This window comes from Scyliorhinus canicula, chromosome 2 (genome assembly GCF_902713615.1).
Source record: "Scyliorhinus canicula chromosome 2, sScyCan1.1, whole genome shotgun sequence".
Taxonomy (NCBI): Eukaryota; Metazoa; Chordata; class Chondrichthyes; order Carcharhiniformes; family Scyliorhinidae; genus Scyliorhinus; species Scyliorhinus canicula.
The window spans coordinates 242,936,854-242,954,788 of record NC_052147.1 but is presented as its reverse complement, the minus strand read 5'-3'; the positions used below and the strand labels follow the sequence as shown (position 1 = coordinate 242,954,788).

The window sequence follows — 17,935 nt, the reverse complement described above, 5'->3', positions numbered from 1 at the left end:
CCCGCTGGGTCACTGCCTGTGCTGAGTCTGCACATTCACCCAGTGTCTGCGTGGGTTTCCTCCGGGTGCTCCGGTTTCCTCCCACAGTCCAAAGACGTGCAGGTTAGATGGACTGGCCATGATAAATTGCCCTTAGTGGCCAAAAAGTTTAGGAGGGGTTATTGGGTTACAGGGATAGGGTGGAAGTGAGGGCTTAAGTGGGTCGGTGCAAACTCGATGGGCTGAATGGCCTCATTCTGCACTGTATGTTCTATGTTCTGCTTTTTGTCTTAGCCCATTCCATCTCCACACAGTCACTGCCTGATTAAGTCCCCCTGGCTTCAATTTTGCTAACCAGTCTATTATGCGGTGCTTCATTACAGAATGTGGTACTTTATCAACTGACCTTGAAATCAATGCTCTGGTGAATTACTACAGGTCAGACTGATTTTCAATATTTACAGAAAAGTAGATTTTCCAAGGTCAAGGTTCAGATCAGAAGTCAATTGCTGTTTGGTCAAAAGGTTCTGCAGATTGTAATGTACTCAACTCATAAGTATTCACCATTTTAAACATTATTTTGCATTTTTGGGGAAAATGGGATGTCTGAACGTACAAATATAATTCTAAAATAAATCTACGGCGGACGTTCTGTGGTGTTCTCATGGTGTCCTGAGGGTAAGCAGCAATATCATGATTTTACTGTCATGCAATTAGCAATACATTATCACAGCCACCGATATGCAGTGATTGAATTAGTTCAATCTATTTTAATTGTATGGCATGTTTTATCCCCCCACCCATTGTTCTGAACGTAGAATTTTATAATTCAAAATCTTATAATTGTAAATAAGTTGTTTATGTTCCTTCACCAATATACCTTTTTATTGTAGGCAGGAAATTATTGTACAGAATTTAGAAATCGGGGTAGGGTTGGTTGGGCTTTCATAACATGGTAGAACATGGGGTTTGAAAGCAATGCAGAGGTTCACTTACAAAGTGCCTTGGATCTGACTGTTTTTGGGAATGCAAAGTTAATGACGTGCTTACTTGATCGAAGAAGAAATTCTCAACTATGCTTAAGACCAAAATTAAGAGGATAATGGCTTTCTCCACTGAGAAAAATGTGTTTTTTTATCATTATATGTTGTTATTTATCATAACAAAACCAATACAAATAAAGGTCATCAATATGCATCAAAAATAGGTTTTAACAATTCAACTCTATGGTGAAGTATGCAATATTTCATGTTTCTATGGAGCATAAAAGTTAACTGGACATGAGAAATTTCAATAATTTGAAAAAGTAGTGGAGGAATGAAATTAATAACATAGGTTGGCTAATCATTGGTTCGCCTCTTGCTCATCTGTTATCCAGGCTGCGTACTTAGCCCCCTACTATACTCCCTATATACACACACCCACACGACTGCTAGGCAGAACTTGGTTTCAACTCCATCAACAAGATTGCTGACAACACGACCCGAGTGGATCGGATCTCGAACAACGACGAGTCACAACACAGGAGGGAGACAGAGAACCTAGTGGAGTGGTGTAATGACAACAATCTATCCCTATGCCAGAAAAACTAGAGCTGGTCATTGACTTCAGGAAGCAAAGTACTGTACACACCCCTTTCTGAATCAACGGGGAAGATGTGGAGATGGTTGACAGCTTCAAATTCCTAGGAGTGCACATAACCAAAAATATGTCCTGGTCCACCCACGTCAATGCTACACACAACAGCGCCTTTACTTCCTCAGGAAACTAAGGAAATTCGGCATGTCAACCTTGGCTCTTACCAACTTTTACAGATGCACCATAGAAAGCATCCTATCTGGCTACATCACAGCCTGATGTGGCAACTGCTCACCCCAAGACCGCAAGTAACTTCAGAGAGTTGTAAACACAGCCCAGTCCATTACACGAACCTGCCTCCCATCCACTGACTCCATCTATACCTTCTGCTGCCTGGGGAAAGCGGGCAGCATAATCAAAGACCCCTTCCACCCGGCTTACTCACTGTTCCAACTTTTTCCAATGGGTAGAAGATACAAAAGTCTGAGAACACGCATGAACAGATTCAAAAACAGCTTCTTCCCCACTGTCACCAGACTCCTAAACGACCCTCTTATGGACTGACTTGATTAATACTACACTCTTATATGCTTCACCCAATGCCGGTGTCTATGCATTTACATTGTGTACCTTGTGTTGCCCGATTATGTATTTTGTTTTCATGTACTAAATGATCTGTTTGAGCTGCTCGCAGAAAAATACTTTTCACTGTACCTTGGTACTTGTGACAATAAAGAAATCCATCCAAAATTTGTTAATCTAATTAATAAATCTTCAAATCAGTTGAAAGATGTTTATTGAGAGACAGTCATATGGGAAGAATGAGACAAGGATGGGAGAGAGACAGGAGATAAATATTATACAACTGGAAGAAATGTCCATCAAATACAACAGTTTTAATCTACTATTTGTGGATCTCGGATTTACTAGAGGTGTTATGTCATGTAATGCCACAGATTTATCATGACGGAATAAACTAAATTCTATGTTTATTTCCTGTCTTGCGATCCACCAATCTGTGGAACAACGGCAAGAATTGCTGTTCAATAAGTTTATTTTAATTTCAAGTGGAAAATGTTGCATCTTTAGAGAAGTAAGTGGGGCACAGAGTTTGTTGATGGTCAGTTTTGATCTTATAAACAAACTTTACTTCAGGTAAACATTCCAACATGTTTTAACACAAAATAAAAATCTATCATATGCTCCAAGGCTTTCCGGATTTCCATTAGAAAGGAGAATTGGGCACATGGTCAACCCACTGTCACCTTTTTCAAGCTGTCAAAGGTTCCACTCAAAAGAACAATATCACACAATTAGAGAACACTTAATTAGCACTTCCACAGGTACACAAAAACAAAAAGCATGACCAGTTTACCAACTTCAGATTTTGGTGTAGTGGTAAAGTAGCAATCCAGAGGTCTGGGCTAAAGCTCTGGAGAAATGGATTCACAACAGTTGGTGGAATTTAAATTCAATGAATAAATCTGGAGTATAAAGTTAATGTAGTGGAGACTGATCTGGTTAAAAAAAGTGGTCATCCTTAACTGGTCTGGCCGACAAGTGACTGCTGAGCAATGGCAATCTTAACTGCCCTCTAAAATGGCCCCGCAACTAGTTTCAGGATAATTTGGGATGGGCAACAAATGCTCACCTTACCAGTGATGCCCGCATTCCATGATGGAACAACAGAAAATAATTCTACCTATTGGACTTGAAGCATTATGAAACGCTTGGAAATGCCAAAAAACTTCTATCACCTTTGTATGCTGTGCATACTGAACAGAGACAAAAGAAAAGAAATCAGAAGGAATCTTACACAAATCTGTCACAGATGGTTTGACAGCTTGCTGTTGGTCTCCTGTCAACCTATTCCAGTCCGCCATGGATAAATACCTGGTAACAATGTGAATAGTTCTCAGCAAGTGCTCCTAATCAGATCAACACCAATGCTTTCTACCAAAACGCTAACCTAAAATACACCCCTCAATGCTACAGATAACAACCGTCCACAGATTTACTTGCCCCTCACAATAATTTACAACCAAATCTACAAAGTGGGTATTCTAGTTCAATCCAGCTTACAGAAATAAATCTAAAATAAAGTCATAGGAAATTATCAGCGCAATCTTACAGGCATACATTTAAATTTCTAATTTGAATTATGACATTACACGTCATCACGGGTAATCAGCTAATAGCAACTATTCCCAGTTCCATCAGCTTTGATCAACATCAAAACTGGATGCAAAGTGGCTTCAAGGGGATTTGGACAGACTTATTGAGTGGGCAAGAACAAGGTAGATGGAATGTAATGTGGAAAAATGTGATGTTATCCACTTCGGTCGGAGGAATAGATGCGCTGAGTATTTCTTAAATAGGAAGAGATTAAAAGTGTATACCGGTATATAAACACAGGACCTGGGCGTCCTCGTCATGACTAACATGCAGGTGCCGCAGGCAATTAGGAAGGTTAATGTTACGTTGGCTTTCATTGCAAGAGGATTTGGAGCTTAGGAAGTAGCATAGTCTTGCTTCAATTGCATAGAACCTTGGTTAGATTACACCTCATGTACTGCGTGCAGTTTTGATCCCCTTACCACAGAGTGGAAACTCCGCCATTGAGTATATTTAAGACAGAGATTGATAGATAGATTGATAAAATGCCATCAACGTAAAGGACTATGGGGATCGTGGGAAAAAGGGCGTTGATGTGGATTATCAGCCATGATCAGACTGAATGGCAGAGCACGCTTGGACTGACTGGTCTACTCCTGCTCCCATGTTCCTAAGTAACACCTAAACAAAGTGGATTGGATAGGGATTCGCTGCAATACTCGACCCGAGATCATGCACGACTGACAAAAATGATACAATTCTGTGATTTAAGAACACAAAATGGCAATTATTATGAACAGCTCAAATTTCTTACAGAATATTAATAGGAGGAACCTCCCCCAAATGCGTACTCTTATTCCAACAGTATCTTGAAAAGGTTAAATTGGCAAAACGTTACACTGATATATCCCTGACTGCAAAGGAAGAAAATTTGAACCCAAAACCAATTTTGTAAAGGACATTGCCAGAAATATATTTTTTCTAAATTTGTTAATATACAATTGTCAAACTAACTTCTTAATATAAGCAACTGCAACTTGGTTTTGGTTGAAATAAGGCGGCCAAAACTCACTGGAAAATAAGCAACAAAAGGGGATAGAGGAACAAGAGATATGGGTCTACAGATACAAATCACTGAGTGTGGCAATGCAACTCAATAAAAAGGAATATTGTTATATTCCCAAGGTATGGAATAAAAAAGCTGAGACATTATTGTTGCAAAGTCATGCTTTACATCAAAAACATTTTTCGGTGGGATTTTCCCGCCACCTAGCACGGGTTCCGCCACGACAGGCTGGAAAATCTCAGCCTTTACGCATTCACTGGCCAAAAACACAGACTGAACTTTAAAAAGGACAAAGGCAACATTTTGTACAGGACAAATTCCAAAGTCATTAAGCTGAGCTAACCTATTTACAGCAGCTCAAAGATAATCATCTGAGAATAATGTGAATGAGCCACATCTCCTGAGTCATTCACAGTACATCCAGACTGGGTGGGGAGAAAGCAATAGATGTAATCACTTAAGACGAAGTGGAAGAGGAATTCACCCAGCCATAATATAATCAAGTTCCACCTGGAACCACTAGCCATAACCATATTTGAATAACTGGTCAGTTGGAGAGAGTGAATGTGATAACCAGCAAACACTCTTGCCTTAAGAGTATTCTCCAGTCACAGATAGAAACAGAAAAGATGCCGAAGTGGCAAGACTTCTGTCTCGTTTCCCCCCCATTTAATTTGCAAGTTTGACCAATATGTGTTTTTTGGCTAGCAAAATAGCTGTTGAGCAAGAAGCATAGATGCATGAAAACGGCATGTAGATTGACACAAAGGAGCAAGGAATAGAAGACTATGTTGATAGGATTATATGAAAAACTCGTTTGGAGGATAAACATTGTGGGTTGTATGGACTATTTTTATGAATATATATCCTTGAAAAACGCATAATTTAACCTCAACCGTGTCACCTTGTATCTTCTCTCCCATTTTCCCCTCTCTCACCAAGTTGAACTCTTCTATAAAATCCACTTCTTGCCCCTTGATGCCCAATCCACCCATTTCTAAATCTTCTTCCTGGTCACGTTAGTAAAAGCTTTTTTTAGTACAGTTACTCCTCGCAATGGTCGAACAAGCTTGAGGTGTTAAATAGCCTTATTCTGTACCTCCATCCTTCAACATGTCCTTATCTCTAGCCATGTGATCCTTTCTCCAGCTTAAACACTGCTTATTCAATGAAGAACTCCAGCCCCAAGTCACTGATGTTAACTCAATGACACTTAATTCTTCACTGACCTTTCTTCAGAACCTAACATGGTGGAATCTGCCATCTTCTACTGTTTCATATTGTATGGAGGTTTACATTCCATGAAAAGAATGCAATTAGGATAGCAATATACAAGTGAGCCAGGTTGTGCCAAGCTTCACAGAAATAAGTTATCTGCCATATTTTAAAAATGTTTTGTTGAAATATCGGAAACTGAGCAAAGATTTTCCCCAGATATTTATTTCTTTAACTCAGGAAATGCAGTGGGGGCTTTCACTTAAATGCAAAATAGATTGAAAGGAATAGGTCTTGCAATGCAAATGACATATAATTCAGAATTTTTCAGTGTTCCAAAATGCTCCATCAGGATATTTATTGTCCATTCCCAGATTGCCCTCAAGAAGATGGTGATTACATTGAGTGGCGAAGTAGGCCATTTCAGAAGGCAATCGTGTCAATCGCTACTGTGGTCCCGGAGCCACTTATAGACTCGACTGGATAAGCTCAACCGATTTGCTTTTCTAAAAGGACATCAGTGAGATTGGTAAGTTTTATGGCAGTCCATAGTTTCATGGTCACCATTACTGATAACATTTTGCTTTATTTCCAGATTTATTTAATTATTTGAATTTAAATGCTCAGCTGCCATTGTCAGATTTGAACTATAGTCATTAGGTCAAGATTTAGGATTCATGTGCAGTAAAACAGGAGTCTTGTAACATAACTACTTGGCCACAGTATGTTTCAAATTAAATCAAATGGTGTTCAGCTTGTTAGAACATTAGCAAAACTATATTTAATCTATTGCATTCCCAAGAGAAAATGTGTTGAAATCAAAACTACCTACACCTAGTTCAAGTGATTGCATTTCCTAATACTTCAATTTTATAAATTAAGTCATTGGAGACAATCTGAGACCACGGAGGATAAGAAATTATATTGTTTAACCCTCTGCTCTCGAAATAAATGCTTTTTATTCCTATTAGCCTCCACCCTATAATTATATTTCAGAAAGAATAAAATAGGTAACAGACTGCATTATCGTGCACCAGTCATCATTCTTTAATAACAGAAGACAGATTTTAAAATATAAAAAACCAATAAGTCTTAATGTGAGCACTCCTGAAAAGAAACTGGAGTTCCTTTAGCTTCTTTTTATGTTCATGTTCAAAACTCATCCCAGTCAAATGCCATCAGCGCTGTTTAAAACAGAAATATTCAAAAGTTCAAAGAAATTCACCAAACGCAAAATTTGCATTAAAGATTTAATTCTAAAAGGGGACACTTTCTAATCTCCATACAACAATAGCCTTCACACGTTTTAAAAGGTGCATTGAACAGCACCCAAGGAATCCAATATTCACTACATTCAAATATAGGTACAGTGTTGCAAACCCGGCAACATTGAGGCAGAGGCCATGCCAGATCTTGGATTTTGCGCGTTTTTTGGGGCGGGTGGTTTGGACTGGGTCAGGTCAGGCAGATTGGGCTGAGCCGGTTCAGTTCGAGTCAAGGATTGCTTGGACCACTCAAGAGCATGGGAAAAGACTAGCACATGAAGCCGATAACTAGTCTGGTGTGCCACCGCGTTAATGCAGCACGAGCCTCGCAAGCTTCTCCGTTATTTTACTCACTTGATAAGAATTAAAATTAATGGGTGGCAGCACAAAAATGTCAACTTTTCAGACATCTTAGTATTTGGAAAGGCAGATTTGAACTGTTGTGCCTGTAGCAGCAACCAACGATGGTCAAAATATATTTTTTACAGCAGTGCTGTGCATCTGTGTGCACCATTGTACACACTTTTGTTCCTGTAGCTGATGCTGGGTTTTTATCACCACCTCGTGCATCATTTTTGCTCATTATGCACCATTCGTTAGAAATTATTTTTTCAATGTATATCACCAATTAAAAGTGTATTTCCATTTCTTTAGCATTAAAAATGATTTGATGGATTAAGAATACAAAAGTATTGTTATAGGTATTTTAGGTGATGTCAATGAAGGCACCATGCTGGATTTCACAATTAATGGCCCTATTGTGATTTTGATGGTGATGCTGGCAATGGATGCAGCCGAGTAGGAAATCGTGGTTTCCATTTCTGCTGATAAGTGCAGACTGGAGAGTTAAAACATCTGATTATTGAGTAGAAAATAATCTGCAAATTTTACTTAATTTAGAATTAACTGGAAGTTGTCAGTTCAATTTAAAACACAAAATATCTTTCATCATGGGTCGATCACTTAATGTAATGTTAATTATGGATTAAGGGGGAGGGGACAATAAATTTTCTTCACAATTTTGTTCTGCTGTGCTTTCATTCAAATATTTTCCAAAGGAAAACACCTGTTTCTTCGATGGAGCCTGGGAATGCATACCAAACTCCTTTGATAAAACGGAGGTATGTGTAATTATAGGTTGCACTCAATGACATCATGTTGTCACTTCAGGTGACCGCCACACAAAATTGCCACTCCCCAAAATCTATGTCGCCAACAGTCCTAAAAGCATACAACTTGGAAATAATGAGGAATTAAGACAGGAGGAAACTGACAACAACCTCATTTTGTAACAGTTAAGGGGCATTTCAACTGAATATATTTCTACTTTGGAGCGTTGCTGACAGTGCAGCTTGCTTCATTAAGTTTTAATCTAAAACTCGGACCAGGGCTCAATTCCAGCCTCGGGTGACTGTCTGGAGTTTGTACGTTCTCCCAGTGTCTGAGTGGGTTTCCTCCGGGTGCTACGGTTTCCTCCAATAGTCCAAAGATGGTAAGGTGGAATGGCTATGCTAAATTGCCCCTTAGTGTCCAAAGGTACGCAGGTTACATAGGGTTACGGGAATAGGGCGGGGGGAGTGGGCCTAGGTGGGATGCTCTTTCGGATGGTTGGTGCAAACCTGATGGGCTGAAAGGCCTCCTTCTGCACTGTAGGGATTCTATTTTCTAACTCTCTGCTTCTACCGTTAAAATTAATTTCTATCTTTGAATTCATTTTTCTTGGATCTGAAAAAATATTCCCTGGCCTGTTCCTAATTTGTTTGTTCGACACACATCATAAACAATATTTTTGCAGAGGTTTTATATCTATTAACTGTTACATTATAGAAACTGTTTGCGGAATCAGTTTCTGACCGACACTGAAGTGCAATATTATATACTCTGTACTGCACAATTAAATCACCATTTTGGTATAGAACAGTACAGCACAGAACAGGCCCTTCGGCCCTCGATGTTGTGCCGAGCAATGATCACCCTACTTAAACCCACGTAACCCGTATACCCGTAACCCAACAATCCCCCCATTAACCTTACACTACGGGCAATTTCGCATGGCCAATCCACCTAACCTGCACATCTTTGGACTGTGGGAGGAAACCGGAGCACCCGGAGGAAACCCACGCACACACGGGGAGGACGTGCAGACTCCACACAGACAGTGACCCAGCCGGGAATCGAACCTGGGACCCTGGAGCTGTGAAGCATTGATGCTAACCACCATGCTACCGTGAGGCCCCAAACTGACATTCCCCTGTAAACTACAAGCAAATATGGCAAAAGTTAAAAGCTTTTCACAAAGGAGACCTGGCCTTTAGTGAGTGATACAACTTCAAGCTGTTACATTCAATTCAGCCAAGAAGCAGCATTAGCCTCCACAAGAGATGAATAGTGCTCCCAGGTGTATTATCTTCTGAATTTTTGTGACTTAGTACATGATTCCATTACTTTTTACCAAGCTAGAATTCAAGTATTTTATGAAACACAAAGGGCAAGAGAGAAGCACAACTAGGGGTTCATTTAATTTTAATGAAGGCAGTGTTTTGGAGATCAATGAAAAGATGAACCTTTGGCACACTAAGGCTAACAGAACAGAAAAAATAACATTTTATTCTCTGATAACAGTAACAATTCCTCACAACATAATTGGCAAATTAGTGGTACACAACTGGAAATAGACAGCTTCAGCTTTTTTGGATCAGGTCGTTCTACATCACACACAGATTCCAATCTAAGCTACTGAGAATGAACATTTTAAACAATTTTTTTCTGGCTTATTGAGAAATGCACAATCTTTCTTTCAAGGGCATTAGCTTTCAAGATTAAACAAAAGCAAATGGGAAACACTTCAGCCCTTAGGGTTTGTTTTTGGATTTGGCGACAAGTTGATTTTAAACTTCCAAAGGTAGCCATCACCTTGAAACAAAATAGGCTTAAAAGATATTTTGCTTACCATCCTACCAGGAAGATAACCACCCAGATGGTCTCAAGACAATTGACAAGTATCAGTATGAATCCTGGAGACAACTGGAGGTACCAGCAGTCCCAAAAAACATGCTGAGCAGCATATTAGTCATGAAGAACTAGAGGGTTTAATTACATAAATATTTGTAGAAATCTGTAGCCATAGTGACTTTTGTTATTGACAATTGTAATAATGTAATTCATCAGATGATTACAGCTGTATGTTGCAAGGCATCCCAAATTGAAACAATTATCTGTGTAAAGAATGAACAAATATTACCTCACTATTTCCATAAAGTTGGATTGGTTTAGACTATGCTTACATCTTAACAACCACGATTATACTAAATATTACAATGTCAATAGGGAATGCATAGTCTGGGATTGGATCATGCTCTTAAGGGAACCTTGGTGGATGAAGTGTTACAGCTATCAATGGCACCTTTCGGGTAACATAGGGAAAATAATCAAATCTTGAGCAATGCCCAGCTATCTCGAGCAGAAGTGCTTTTGGTGACACCTTTGAATTGAGTAGCCTGACAAACTTTACTGGCTGAGTCACAGGTAAAGAATGGTCACTGGAATGAGGTATTAGAAGTATACCAGAATCAAGATGTTATACCCATCAGGAAAGAGGATATCTGAGAGGTAGAAAGAAATAGAAAGATATTTCCAATCATATGGCAGAGCAAAATGAGGGCTTATAATTTGTAAGACAGTAATTTATAAATCCAATACAGAAATCAAGAGAAACTTCCTTTAACCAAAAGTAGTCAGAATGTGGAACTATCAAGTAGTTGTAGCAAATAGCATAGATACGCTTAAGGTGAAGCTAGATATATACACAGGGGGAAAAGGAAAAAGGTTATACGGAGAAGCTGAGAAGAGGAGTCTGAGCAGCTTTTTTGATGTCATAAAAACCAGCAGGAATCAGTTGGACCAAATGACCTGTTTTTGTGCTGGACATTCTATGTAATTGGTGCCCATAAAGCACATTTCAGTGGTCAACCTGTCCAAGAAAGTGAAAGAGGAGAATCAATGGATGGAAGATGTTTAAAAACGTATATAGAATATATAAATAGCAATTTAAATAGTTCCATTCTTTTCTGCTTAATTCACTGAATTTGCCAGTTGTAAACTCTTTTTTGGCTGAGTCTATTCGCAAAATAGAGCACAGGCACTTCACTAAACAATTACACATACACCAGATTTTAATTCATTTCCTACCTTGTCGGGTTTTCATTCTTTGAATGATCTGCATCCTCCAGAGACCATGGGAGTAAAGCCTAGCTTGAGTGGTTCTGTGGAAAATCACCTGCCTAGCATGCACACAAAAAATGTTGTCACGATGTTGAAGTAAGGCAATGCTGCAGTTGGTCTCCTACTCCCACTGTAATAGAGCCACAGGACCTGGTTGTTTCACCTGCATTGAATGCAACCGACGCCATGCTTATTTTTTCTCCTTCTCTTCCAACAAGCTCTTGTTCAACCAATCAATCTGAGCTGATGAGACAAGTTTAAGTGGTTCCTTATACATTACCTGGTTGTGGAAGTTAAGTCTGCTTCCTTGTGGAAATGGGCATGGGTGTTCAATAAACTGGCTGCAGTGTGAATGAAATTGCTTACAGAATCAAATCCTTTGTGCATGGCACTCTGTTAATCTTTAGTTGGTCTGGCTGAAATTAAGCAATTCAGGTTTGCTGATCAGTGCTTCCTCCTTGGCAGGATCAATTGTGTTTCACCTTTGGTTTAAGTAGTACATTGATGAGGTACCTGTGGCGCCAACTGGAGCTGGAGAATTTCTGAACAGTGTTGCCTGGTTTTTCATTTGGCAATGGTGCATATACTAAGAAACATCTGACTGGGAGAGGCCAGATACTTCAACATTGGTGGTTCCATTTTGGGTTTTGTTCTCATGTCTGGCACAGATGCTCTATCACTGGTTAATTGGGACAATTGAAAATAATGGAATGACAGCTTTTGATGTGGTTTGGCAAGTATCCAATGCCATGATTATGACAAGTATCCAATGCCTTGATTATGGCCAACAGCAGCTGTTAAAGGGAAAGGGGTAGCATGGCGGCGCAGTGGTTAGCACTGTGGCCTCACTACGCCAGGACCCGGGTTTGATTCAGACCTCGAGTGACTGTGTTTGTGTGTGTGTGGAGTCTGCACGTTCTTCCCGTGTCTGCGTGGTTTTCCCCCGGGTGCTCCGGTTTTCTCCCACAGTCCAAAGATGTGCAGGTTAGGTGGAGTGGCCATGCTAAATTGCCCCAATGTGGGGTTATAGGATAGGGTGGGGTATGCGTCTCAGTATGGTGCTCTTTCGGACAGCAAAATGGCCTCCTTCTGAACTGTCGGGATTTTACTCTGTGAAGAACAATAACTTGCAATTTATCTTTTAACAGAGGATGATACTCCAAGGTGCTTTACAGGAACATAATCAGACGTAAAAAAGCTACTGGCACAAGAGGGCTTGGCTAAAGAAGTAAATTTGAAAGATGCAGAAACAGAAAGGTTTTGTCAAGGAATTGAGAACCTTGGACCTAGGTTTTTTAATGCATAGTTTCCAATAGTAGGGCAAAGAGAATGGGGGTGCCTAAGAAGCCACAGTTGAAGGAATGGGGGGTTGTGCCAGGTTTGTATGGATGGAGGAAGGCCAAAGAGGGATTTGAATGCAACAATGAGAATTTTAAAATTGAGACATTGATGCACTGGTAGCAAATGTCAGTTAATGAGTACAGGATTTAAGGTGAAACTGTATGTTGTATGAGTAAGCATGCAGATAAAGTTTAGGATGAGTTTAATTTTATGGAGCATGGAATAAGGGAGGAGGGCAACGAGAGAAACGCGAGCACTGGAGGTAATAAAAGCATTGATGCATATTTCAGAATGAGAAAAGTTGAGAGGTGGGAATGGGAAATATTAGAGGTGCAATTAGGTGGAGAGGATATGGGGTTGCAAGCTCAGATCAAGGTCAAAGAGAATGTTGAAGCTGTAAACAAGTTTATTTTAGCCTGAGGCAGAAACCAGGGAAGGGATGGAATTGGTAGCGAGAGAACAGTTTGTAGTTTGTCTTTAATGCATTTGTGGGTGTCACCAGCTAGGCCAGCATTTATTGCCCATCCTTAATTGACCTTGAGCAGGTGGTGATGATGAGCTGTTTTCTTGAACCGTTTCAGTCCCCGAGGGATAGGTACACCTAGGGAGGGAATTCCAGGATTTTGACCCAGCAACAGTGAACAAACGATCATATATTTCCAAGTCAGAATGGTGAGAAACTTGAAGGGAAACCTCAAGATGGTGGTGCTCCCAGGTATCTGCTGCTTTTTTCCTTCGAGATGGTAGTGGCCATGGGTTTGGAAGGTGCTGTTAAGGAACCTTGGCGAGGTACTGCAGTACATCTTGTAGCAGGTACACACGGTTGCTACTGTCCATTGGTGGGGGAAGGGATTGAATGTCTATGGAAGGGATAGCAATCAAGCGGGCTGGATGATGTCAAGTTTCTCGAGTTGGGGGACCAAAGACAATGGAGGAATATGTAATTGGAGAAAATTGTAGAAATGAATATCAGGCAAACATTCTGACAACACAGAAGCAGAGGGGGAATTGACAAGGTGATGGTGAGATTGAGTTGGGTGTTGGCAACACACACACATACACAGCTAGATATCAAGTCTTTGGGTGATGTCATTGAAAATCAACATAGGGAGGTGATGTTGAGGGGACAAGAATAATAATTACAGGTAACTTTCGGATTCTGATTTGATTGGTTAATGATGACATCGCAGTGAACACTGCCATTTAGCTGGACAACGGAAAGACTTGGGGAGGATTGTCAAAAGCTGCAGAGATGAAGAGAGACATGCAGAGGAATAATGCATCACGGCAGCACAGTGGTTAACACTGTTGCTTCACAGCGACAGGGCCCCAGGTTCGATTCCCGGCTTGGGTCACCGTCTGTGCGGAGTCTGCACGTTCTTCCCGTGTCTGCATGGGTTTCCTCCGAGTGCTCCGGTTTTCTCCCACAGTCTAAAGGTGTGCATGTTAGGTGGATTAGCCATGCTAAATTGCCCTTAGTGTCCAAAGATGTGCAGGTTAAGTGGGGTTACTGGGATAGGGTGGAGGTGTGGGGTCAAGTGAGTTACTCTTTCCAAAGGCCGATGCAGACTCGATGGGCCAAATAGCCTCCTTCTGCACTGTAAATTCTATGTTCTATCACAGTTGCAGTCACAGAGTATGCCATTTGTGACCTTCACCTCGGCAGTTTTGATGTTGCGGCATGCCAATTGTGGGAATAAAATTCAAGAGATCTGGGAGGTGAATATCATAAACAAGGTAAGCTTGTTGAGAGCATTAGGGGAGCTAATAGAGGCAGATGGTCCACGTTCAGAAGCTCTTTGCATTAGCAGGTGGAGATATGGAATAGGACAAGGGAGAGAGGGCTTTAAGGAATAGCTTGAGGTGGTGAAAGGAAGCGCGGGATTTGATTTGTTTTTGAGGATGTTCTTGGAGGCAGAGCAAGGAGACATGTTAGAAGGGTCCGGACAGTAAAAAGGCCAAAAGGGAAAAGAGATTAATGGGCTCTGATCAGGATCAACAGCAAAAATAGGCAGAGAGGTAACTAAGGTCAACAGACATGGAAAATATTTGGACACACGCCATGGTTTTAAACAGCGTAGAGACAATGGACTGAATTTTCCTGGTCCCATATTAATAGAGTTGGAGTTGAGACCAAGAGGAAAACTAGGGAATTCCACATCAGGATGACTCCTTGACAGAATTCTGCCTCCGAGTGATCTTGGTGGGGATGGGGTCTGACCTGCACTACCTACCTGCCCTGCAGCTCATTCAAGTCCTAACATGGGGTCCAATTGGTGACTCAGAGAGGACAAACTTCCACCCCTCCAAACCTGATGGCTTGCAACTGTGGCCACACTTATAATTATTCAGAAGGTCCCTCCATCTTTTGGGCCTGTTGATGGCAGCTTCTTAATTGGCCACCCCTGGAACATTGCCACCAACATTTGCCACAGCCACTTCTGGGCTCCCAACCCAGAATTGAGCTTCCAAACCAGAATTGAGGTCAATTTTGGGAGCTCAGACAATCCCAGCAAAGGCTTGTGGGCTCAATGGCCTACTCCTGGTCTTATTTCCTGTGATCTTCTGATCCAGCCCAAAAAGAAAGTTTCCAAAGTTAAGTTGGGAGAAAGTTCGTCTGGTTCAGCATTCAAGACTTCTTGCAAAGATTGTTATAGATATTGTCAGTGCAGAAGCAAGGGCACAATCTCTAGTCTGAGCTCTGCTTGCTTTTGGTTTGTTGGTTTAAGTTCTGTATGCTTCATAATGTTCTTCGAAATGCCTATAGAGAGAAATATGGTTGGCCAAGAATGGTTGCCACAGGATCTAACAGAGGGTCATTCAGTACTGAAGACCTGTGACAGAATTGTCGTATTCTTAGAGTATGTGTGCGTCCAACTGGGGATGAGTGTTCCATTGATGTCCAGAATGGATTATTTGTTGGCCAGGACAACCCAAATTTTATGACCACAACGACCCCCTCATATAAACTAATTTTCAGAAAAACTGGAACGTCACTAGATTCCTCAATGAAAGGTGCTGTTGAAGCAAAAGAGAACACACCTTTTTAGTTGTGGGAAAATACACTGGTTCAGTGGTGGAGGTCCTTTGGCTTTATGCAACACAGGAGTAAAAGACTGCGCTTGGCATCATGTCCAATCTCATCCCAACTTTGCTTACCGCATGCCAAGTGTGTGATGTTCCCAGAACCAATCACGTTATGCTTTATTCACAGTTTGGCAAACTATTAATGATGAACTATTCTTTCTAAAACATCAAAAATGTTTCTCAATGAACTGAAGTGTGACTGATGATACTTGAAAGTTTTGACTGCAGCCCCTGCAAGAAAATATGTGGTACAGCCAAGAACAGTAGGACAAACAGGAGTGAAACCAAAATAGGACAGGATTAAAAATCCATTTTGTTTGAGGCCAGAAATTCTTAAAGGACGCAAGATTCTGTGCATTAAAAAGTGCAAGCCAGTGCAATTAAAAGAGCCAAATGGATTGACTGCGTTCTGTTTCTAACCGTTTATGACTGGAAGATGAAAATCAAATGGCTTCACATCTGCCAGGTAGACCAAAGAGAGCAAAATAGGTGTTTGGCAAGCTTTGGACAAAGGGCTTCAAAGTGCAACGTTAACAGCAACAGCAGAAACCTTGTATTACTGCCGAACTTAACAGCACATTAAAGCTCAAAACAATTTAACTGCAAAAGCTAGGTCAAATCTAGTGTGTTTTCTTCTATTTTGTCTGAGTTTGTGAAATAGATAAAATCCTTTTGGATTGCTTTGATATTCAGAGAAAAAAGATATGCCTGAGCACTTAAATTAGAGGAAAATTTGAGACGAAGATAGATTGAGGATCAAGCCACAAAAAGGTCAGATGCTCAGATAAAGATCATGAGAAAAATAAGTCAATAAAAGCTCCGAGAACTCAATTCAGAGAGAGATAATGCAGTCAATTTCATGATATAAATTAACTATAGTATAATAATACATAATTATCACAGTATGAGTAAGGGAAGACAGCACCTGGTAACGATAAACAACTGGCACATTGATGGAGATGATTCAACCCAGCATGCATGCATTACAAGGAGGGTGCAAGCACTTTCACAAACATCTTAACCTTAAATATGGAGCGTACAACTGCCATCTGATAAGCTTTTCCACCTATAAAAGAGGTTTCATGTAGCGTAACCCTCAACACTGCCATTTGAAAACAAAGTTACCAACATAAAGATGACCGCCTGCAATGCTGATTAGATTACAGCACGTGATGTCCAATTGAGCCACTGTGCTACTGCTGTAATTTTGAAACCAAGCTGAACTATTAATGATGACTTTTCTGATAACCACATTATCTTTGAACCACATTATCTTTGCTTATATATAGTGTGGAAACTTTATTAGAGATACAGGTTTGTATCACAATTCCTTGCATGATCACTGGCAAGAGTTAGATGTTGCAGTTTGTTCAAATCGTTGCAGATTTAAAAAATTTAGTTGGTGAAGAAGTGAACTTTATTAATATAATGAAATGTATATATCTCAACTGATCTTCCATAGAACTGTGTACTGGGAGAAAGATCAAGTGCAATTTTAAGGTGAAATGTAGCAAGGATGGAGGGTTGTTGGTGATGGACGGGAGGAGAAGATTGTACCGAAGCACATAGAAGTAATTCTATGTGAAAGTCATACTTTGCCCTTTTTGTTATAATAACATTAGAAATTTGAACATATTACATTTGGAGTGTAACTGTCCAAGAAAGCCTGTAATTGTACTTCTTTTCCAGTGGAGAACAGACGGAAGGTTAATTGGAGACAGCGGTTATTTGGCCCATCGAACCTGCTTCATCATTCGATAAAATCATGTTGATCGGAGTGTGGCCCCAACATCACTTTCCTGCCTGTTGCCCATCATGTTGAACACCCTTCTCTTTTAAAATTTTTTTTATATAAAGAGTTGCCAATTTTCCAATTAAGGGGCAATTTAGCATAGGCAATCCACCTACCCTGCACATCTTTGTGTTGTGAGGGTGAGACCTACGCAGACACAGGCAGAATGTGCAAACTCCACACAGTCAGTGACCCAGGATCGGGATCGAACCTGGGACCTCTGCGCCACCCCCATTGAACTCCCTTCTCAATCTCAATCAAATCTGTCTAATTTAG

At 40.5% G+C, this 17,935-nt stretch overlaps 1 protein-coding gene across 21 annotated transcripts in view; it reads right to left on the bottom strand.

Moving 5' to 3' along the window:
* LOC119962070 (R3H domain-containing protein 1-like) overlaps window positions 1–17,935 on the bottom strand; it is a 189,645-nt gene that overhangs the window by 48,917 nt on the left and 122,793 nt on the right. Inside the window, exons 23-24 of one of the 21 annotated variants that reach the window (XR_005459797.1) lie at window positions 11,407–11,498; window positions 6,982–7,137 (exon numbers count right to left, since the gene is read on the bottom strand). The exons of 16 other annotated variants lie outside the window; for them this stretch is intronic. Coding sequence is in view for 2 of the 5 variants with exons in the window: in XM_038789919.1 (XP_038645847.1) it covers window positions 7,106–7,137 (32 nt within the window). In the remaining 3 variants the exon portion in view is untranslated. Of the gene's footprint in view, window positions 1–6,976; window positions 7,138–9,799; window positions 11,189–11,406; window positions 11,499–17,935 lie in introns of those variants that run through there. 4 more of the 21 variants (XR_005459798.1, XR_005459796.1, XM_038789919.1 and 1 more) reach the window with 4 other exon arrangements.